Raw genomic sequence first — 8244 nt, forward strand, 5'->3', positions numbered from 1 at the left:
TATAATGTTTTGGGTCAAAAAGCTTGTTTTGGGTCAAAAAGCTTGTTTTGTATAACCTTGTTAGTCGTTGCACTTTTTAACAATTGATGTTACGGTTTTTAGTCGTGTCTAGTCGAACGGGTTGTAGACTTACTTGTTTTGTTGATGGTTAAAACAGGGATATGCTCGTCTTATTGACGGGTCATGCCCAAATTTTGTTAAATTAGTGCACAAGTGTTATTGATATCATCACTTTAAATTACCAAAAGCTTGGACACTTTTAAAAAGTTTATGTTTCTAGTGTCCTTTGGTCGTCATTTTATTAGACGCAAATGCGGGCATTACAAGTTGGTATCAGAGGTTTGAGGGATTCGAGCACAAGTAGCAGTGCTTGAACTCAAACTGAAGTGTGCTCGCTCCAAGATCGCCAATGAGGTAAAATTTAAGTTTCGGTAAATGTAAGTATGTATGCTTTTTGATCATCAGTGTGGATTTTTTCAATTCGAATCAACCTTTTCTCATGGCAATCACGAATAAAGTGATGTCTAATTTCAATATGTTTAGTCTTTAAGTGTTGAACCGGGTTTTTAGTTATATCGATTGCTGCCTTATTGTCTACATATATAGGAGTGTCAAGAAATTGCAGTCTAAAGTCTCTCATCTGTTGTTGTATCCACATTATTTGGGAACAACAACTGGAAGCCGAAACGTATTCTACTTCGCAAGTAGAGAGAGCGACCGTGGTCTGTTTCTTGCACTGCCATGTTACGAGTCGTGTTCCGAAGAACTGACAGCCAGCCGTTGTAGACTTTGCGTTGATCTTGTAGTGCCCAAAATCAGAATCTGAGTATCCAGTAAGATCGAAGTTGTTGTTCTGAGGATACCACAAGCCGGTGCTTGGGCAACCCTTCAGATATCGGAAGATCCGCTTCACAACCTGGATATGCGATACACGTGGACTAGATTGATATCGAGCACACAAGCAGGTTGGGTACATGATGTCTGGTCTAGAAGCTCTAAGATACATCAGCGACCCTATCATCGATCTGTAGTGTGTTTCATCTACTTTCTCTCCAGTTTCATCGGGACAGATGCCATGGCTGATTACCAATGGTGTAGAGATTGGTTTTGCTCCCGACATCCCAAAATTCTCTAGAATATCGTTGACGTACTTCGTTTGGCGAGTAAAGATACCGTCAGGAAACTGATCCACCTGAAGTCCCAGAAAGCACTTCATCTCTCCCATTGAGCTCATTTCAAACTTTTTCTACGTGACAACCTCAATTTCCTTACATAGCGCATCGTTTGTAGACCCGAATATGGTATCGTCCACATAAATCGGTACGATCAACAGATGTCCACCCACTTCCTTTTTGAAAAGCGTGCTATCCACAGTGCCGCGGATGAAGCCGTTCGTTAACAGGCGCTGAGAGAGCGTCACATACCAGGCTCTCGGGGCCTGATGCAACCCGTATAAAGATTTGTTGAGCAGGTAGGCTTTATCCTTGTGCATTGGATCGACAAACCCCAGTGGTTGTCCTACATACACGAGCTCTTTCACGACTCTCTATAAGAAATCAGATTTAACGTCCAGTTGGTACACCTTGAATCCCTTCCATGACGTGAACGCCAGGAATATGCGGATGGCCTCCAAACGTGTTACTGGAGCATAAACTTCCGTATAGTCAATGCCTTCTTGCTGATGGAATCCTTTGACAAGCTTTGTTTCGGACAATGACTCCTCGATCATCACGCTTGCACTTGAAGACCCATTTAGTATCAATCGCCTTTTGATTAGCCGGTAGATCAACAAGTTCCCATACTCCTAACTTCTTAAATTGCAGCAGCTCTTCCTGCATCGCATTGACCCAACTTTCGTCAGCAAGTGCTTCTTTCGTTGTCTTAGGTTCTATCTACAAAATGAAACAACGATATAAGCATATATCTGAAATAGGAGCAATAGTAGAATAAAAACAACTCAAATCCTTGTTGATTTGACTTCGCGTTTTCACGCCGGTTCTGAGTTCTCCAATTATGTTGTCCGATGGATGGTATGATAAGTTCCTTGATGCTACTTCACTAGGAACATTCACCGAGCTTCCCAAATTGGTGAAGTTTAGATCAACGTTCGGTTCTTGCACTGCCATGTTACCGGTCTGTTGTTCATTTGCGGGTTGTGCATCAGTCTCTGCTTGTTCAGCATTTGTCTCAACAGGTGGTTCATGAACTGTGTTACTTGGTCCAGCTTCAGAGTCGTTTGTGCCAACTAGTAGTTCATTTACCACTATTAGTCTTACAACTTGTTCATGACTCGAAGCTTGTTGTTGCTGATATAGATACACCAGCTCTTCTTCACTTGGTTCACTTGGAAGGTCAAATGAATTCCATAGACTATCGTAGTTGAACATCCAAGATTCACCTAGTTTTTGAGTCGGAATAGTGTATCGTTGATAATCAACATGCTGCACAAGAATCACTTGTTTTAAGCTTGGCAAATATACACGCCGAAGCGGACTTGCATATCTGACAAAGAACCCTTCTAATGATCGGGCACCAAATTTCCCATCAGGATCTATAATGGTGCAAGGTGATCCAAAAGGTTCAAGATACTTTAGGTTCGGCTTTCGTCGGTTTAATAGTTCAAAGCATGTCTTGTTGTGCTTCTTCACTGTCAGAACTCGATTTAAAGTATAACATGCGGATGCTACAGCTTCACTCCAAAAACTGACAGGTAATTTAGAGTCTGCAAGCATCGTTCTAGTTGTTTCGATCAACGTTCGGTTCTTTCTTTCAGCTACCCCGTTCTGTTGTGGTGTATATGGAGCACTGAATTCATGTAAGACACCCTTTTCGTCACAGAATTCTTGCATTCGACAATTCTTAAATTCTGTTTCGTTGTCACTCCGTATTCTTCGTATGGGCAGATGATAAAGATTCTCCAACTTTTTGAATAATATCATCAGGTTCTCCAAAGTTTCATCTTTAGATTCTTGGAAGAACACCCATGAAAATCTAGAGTAATCATCGGTCTCCACTAGACAGTATAAGTCTCCAGAAATACTTTTGACATTCACAGGACCAAAGAGATCCATGTGCAATCTCTCGAGCGGTAACTTGATCGAGTTCAGCATCTTTTTGGGGTGTGATTTCTTCTGTTGTTTTCCCTTCTTACAGCTCACACAGTTATCAGTCATGTGAAAACTTTTCAGATTGACTCCCTCTATCAGATCATTATGCACCAACCGATTCATTTTTCACAGAAGAATGTGCCCCATTTTTCTATGCCACAACACTGATTCTTTCTCGGTAGCTTTCGTGACAAAACATTGTGTCGATTTCAATGTGGTTGATGCAGAGCTCATATCTAACACATACAGATCACTCTCTCTTGGAGCTCTCATCAGAATCCATTCCTCCGGTATCTCTGGAATCTCGGCCTCAAGATTAAGCACTTCTTGTCACTAAAATGTGTTGTAAACTTTTTGTCACGTATTTGGGAAATGCTCGGCAAGTTATTCTCTAGTTCAGCAATATAGTTCACTTTCTCGAACGATACCACTCCGTTGGACAACTTTCCTTCCCCGACTATTCGTCCTCCTTGGTTACCGGCAAAGCCAACATAACCTCCACGAACAGATTTGACATCGTATAGCAAAGCCGCATCCTTGTCATATGGTGAGAGGCTCCGCTATCCCTTATCCATTTAGAAAATATCAACAGTGGGAGCCCCTGCACAGAAAAAATCAAACTTCTTTAAACAAAGTAACCCAAGCTTTCTCAGTCTTGGGTGGCGGTGGGACAAATACAGTTGGTACTCTGATTTCTTTACCATTCTTCTTTTCAACTGTTTTAACTTCCGTAGAAGTTGCAACATTTAATTCTTTTCCAACAGATGATGCTTTTGTTTTAGCTACCAAAGTTTGTTTATCTTTTGCTTTCTTCACATAAAATTTTGAATCTTTCTTTTCATTGTTTTTAGAAGTCTCACCTGTTTCAAATTTTGACTCTGTGTTTGCAAAAGGTTTGACTTGAAAATCAGATTCTTCTCCTCTTTTTAAGATTTTGTATTGTACAAACTTGGTAGATTTGTTTTCATCATTTGTGGATTTGGAAATATCTGGAACAGTGTTATGTTTCGGACACTTGCGAGCAATATGCCCAACTTCGTAACATTTAAAACATAATCTACTATCAGAGATAGTCGATTTGTTTTTCTGTTCTCTCATAGCTTTCTCGGCTTCGAATTCCTTGTTTGATTGTTCCTTGCCCAACCTTTCCTTTTCATTAACTGTGTTTGATCCAAAAACAAAGTTAACTTTCTTTTTAAAATCTGGTTTTTGATATCGATCTCTTTTATTCTTTACATACCCCAAACCCTTACCCTTATCCTCAGGATATTTCTTACCTTTCCCATTGTTAACTGCACGTTTAGGTTTTGAGTAGTAAGACTCATTCAGACTTTCTACTTCAGACTCGCTTAATTCTGTCATTTTGAAAATTTGTCCAATTTTATGAACATTCACATTCTGAATCGGAAATTCTTGATCAGAATATAAGCTAATACCAATGTGGATTCTTCATCCAAACTATATTGTGATTTTTCAAGATATTTCTTATGAAAACTTTCATCATTTTCAGAATTTGAACTTGATTTCAGACTTGACTCTGTACTCTGATAATCAGAACTGTCACTTTCGTTTTTAAACACTGTTTCAACAACTGTTTTAACAATTTCTGATTCCCAGTCATCCTCTGTTTTAGTGAATGTTATATCAATGTTCTCCGGCAACTCGTTAGATTTTTCTTTAACTTGTTTAATTCGTTCAAAAACATGAGTGCCTTCTCCACCCCATCATGATTTCGCTTGCTATAGATTTCCCACATGGGTGGAGGAACTTTGTTATAACAACCACTTTTGCCCTTACCTTGTTTATCACTTTCCTCCTTATCAACTGTTGGAAGGATGTTGATTGCCATTTGTTTTTCCATTACAGTTGCTTTGAGCATCGAAAGTGTTGAATCATTTTCTTTCTCAATTTTAATATAACCTTTATTGATCTAGCCAATGTGTCATAAGCCTTTTTTACTTCATAATACTCATAGTTCAAATGTTTAGTGGCACTTTTAATTTCATCAAGTTTGTTATCTTTCCCGACACATTCCTTGCAAGCATCCTCACATTTCTTGCAAGGTTTTTCAACCTCTATTACCACTTCTCTAATAACTTCCCTGACTTGACTATTTAACTCATCAAGTTTTTCAGCTTCCTCTGACTACCTCTTTCAGGTCATCCATCAGTGCTTTATCTGCAATCTCCTTCAGGGTTTCAGCAGTGACTTCTTTTGACACATCGATTATCTCAACAACCTCTGGTTTTACTTCTTCTTGATGAAACCGGTTAATCTCTTAATCCATGGTTAGTTAGTTAGATAGATAGTTTTTAGTTTATTATTAAAGTGGCGGTTACAAGGCGGTTATGAAATTGAGGGACCAAAGTTGACAAATGAGAACTTGGTAACCACCCTCACTAATCGAAGAGGTGTGTCTCCTCACACATACCCATTCGGTTTCGGCTTCAAGGAAAGGAAGAAGAAGACGCACCGGTTCGGATGAGTGGACAAGAATCAACATACCCTTTCAAGATCAAATCTCAACCACACATCCAAGAGACGTACCTTTTCACGAAGAGACACGTCTATTCACTCGTACCCGTAGGAAACTATAAATAGAGATAGTTAGATTCAATTGTATTCGTTCATTACATTCGATTTGTATACATTACACTCATTCGATTATTATCAAGTTATTGTTATTCAAGTTATTCACGCTCGTTAGAGATCAAGATCCAAGTTCGGGCCAACAAATTGGTATCAGAGCATCAGGCTCTAGGCGTGGGAATCGCAAGGCATCGCAGGGAATTCGCGATCAGGTTTCAATTTCGTTTTAAATTCGCAAAGTTTCATTTCAGAATTTTATTTTCGGTTCTAGGAAAGTCGGTTGAACCGAACGGTTAGGAATCTAGGGTTCGTTTGTTTTGATTCTGGGGTTATAGTGCGAATTAGTTTGATTTGGTTGTTTTGGTTATTACACGATTCGGGTAATCGGGGTTGTTAAGATATATTGAAACCAAAAAGAAAGTTTATTAGAAGTGAAGATTATTCGGCAGGAAGATATGTCAGGATCATCCGGGCAAAGTCAGATAAATGGAAATTCTCTTTCCCAGTTTCAGTGTCCGATTCTGAAACCAACAAACTATACGGTTTGGGCTATTCGTATCAAGACGATTCTTGAAGCGAATGGTTTGTGGGAAACGATCGAACCGGCTGAAAATGCAACGGTAGACACTAAGAAAGATAAGTCTGCCATTGTATATCTGTTCCAAGCAATACCAGAAGACGTTGTATTGCAAGTTGCAAGTTGTAAAACTGCAAAAGAGATTTGGGAAAATCTAAAGATTAGACACGTTGGCGTAGATCGGGTACAAAAAGCGCGTATGCACACGCTAATGTCAGAATTTGAAATGTTGCAAATGAGGGATGACGACACTATTGATTCGTTTACCGCAAAGATCAATAGTATCGTTACCCGAGCAACAGAAGTAGGAACGACAATGAGTCAATCGACTCTAGTACGCAAACTCTTAAATGGCGTACCAGATAGGTTTACTCAAATCGTTGCCTCTATGGAACAATACTCCGATATAGAAACCATGACGCTACAAGAAGCAATCGGAAGACTAAAGACGTATGAAGAACGTCTCAAGTTAAAGAAAGGAAGTCAAGGAGAAAGCCAAGATAGGCTTATGTTCTCACATCAGGACAACAATAGAGGAAGGCAATTTGGAAACCGCGGTCGTGGTAGGTTTAACCAGACGCGTGGAAATTGGCGAAACAATGGAAATAGGCAAAGTCCCAGAAACGAAGGATCTACATCAAGGCCCAGAAATGGAAATTCTAGAAATTGGAGGAAGTTTGCGAGAACCGACCTAAGTAAGATCCAATGCTTTAAGTGTCAAAAGTTTGGACACTACAAGAAGGACTGCTCTGAGAAAGATGAAGTACAAGAACATTCAAACCTCGTTGAGGAAGACGAAGCACCCGTATTGTTGATGACAATACAAGAAGAAAATGTTCAAGAAAGGGCTCTGCTAAACGAGGAACAGATAAAACCGACAAGTTACGCCTCAGAAGATAAGAATCTATGGTACTTAGACAACGGGGCCAGCAACCACATGACAGGAGTGCAAAGTCACTTCAAGGAATTAGATGAAACTGTGACAGGGCAAGTACGGTTTGGTGATGGGTCACACGTAGAAATTAAAGGCAAAGGTTCAATACTACTGGAATGTCTGAATCAAGAACAAAAGATTGTTTCACAAGTCTACTACATTCCAAGTCTGAAGACCAATATATTGAGCCTCGGACAACTTACAGAAATCGGTTGCAAAGTAGTTATGGACGGAGATTTACTTACTATCCGAGATCGAAACAGAAAACTACTAATGCGAGTCAAGAGATTGAAGAACAGACTGTACAAAGTCAAACTGAAGACGGGAAAACCAATCTGCTTACTATCAAAGACAGAAGATATAGCATGGTTATGGCACGTGAGGTTAGGCCATTTACACTTCGACGCTATTAAAGAAATGACTCGTAAGAACTTGGTACATGGAGTTCCACAGATAAGTCATGCTAGTCAAGTCTGTGACGCATGCTTATTAGGAAAGCATAGTAGGGCACCATTTCCAAATCAGGCAAAGTTCAGATCTTTAAAACCTATGGACTTAGTCTATGGAGATTTGTGTGGTCCTATAACTCCACCAACACATGCTGGGAAGAAGTATATATTCTTACTTGTAGACGACTGTACTCGCTACATGTGGGCATATTTACTAACTTCCAAGGATCAAGCATTCGAAACATTTAAGGAGTTCAAAGAAAAGGTGGAAAAGGAAGCGCAGACCAAGTTAAAGATGTTAAGGACGGATAGAGGAGGTGAATTCACATCGGCTGAATTCAACAAGTATTGCAAAACCAACGGCATAGCAAGACAGCTTACAGCACCATACTCCCCACAGCAAAATGGAGTAGTTGAAAGGCGAAACAGGACGATGTTATCCACTACTCGCAGTATGCTAAAGGCAATGAACATGCCACAGAACTTTTGGGGTGAAGCAATACGACACGCGATATACGTACTAAACAGGGTTCCGACAAAAGCCCTAGTGAACAAGACACCATATGAAGCACTAAAAGGAAGGAAGCC

At 39.9% G+C, this 8244-nt stretch overlaps 1 protein-coding gene across 1 annotated transcript; it reads right to left on the reverse strand.

Annotated features, from left to right (window-relative positions):
* Window positions 1–421: 421 nt before the first annotated feature.
* LOC110880435 (uncharacterized mitochondrial protein AtMg00810-like) lies at window positions 422–1225 on the reverse strand. Its single transcript, XM_022128957.1, has one exon. The coding sequence runs from the start codon at window positions 1223–1225 to the stop codon at window positions 422–424; it is 804 nt and encodes a 267-aa protein (XP_021984649.1).
* Between the last annotated feature and the right edge of the window lie 7019 nt (window positions 1226–8244).

This window comes from Helianthus annuus, chromosome 10 (genome assembly GCF_002127325.2).
Source record: "Helianthus annuus cultivar XRQ/B chromosome 10, HanXRQr2.0-SUNRISE, whole genome shotgun sequence".
Classification (NCBI taxonomy): domain Eukaryota; kingdom Viridiplantae; phylum Streptophyta; class Magnoliopsida; order Asterales; family Asteraceae; genus Helianthus; species Helianthus annuus.

Bases quoted from the DNA above. Each gene is read 5' to 3' on its own strand.
- LOC110880435 (XM_022128957.1), bottom strand. From the start codon at position 1,225: ATGGGAGAGATGAAGTGCTTTCTGGGACTTCAGGTGGATCAGTTTCCT.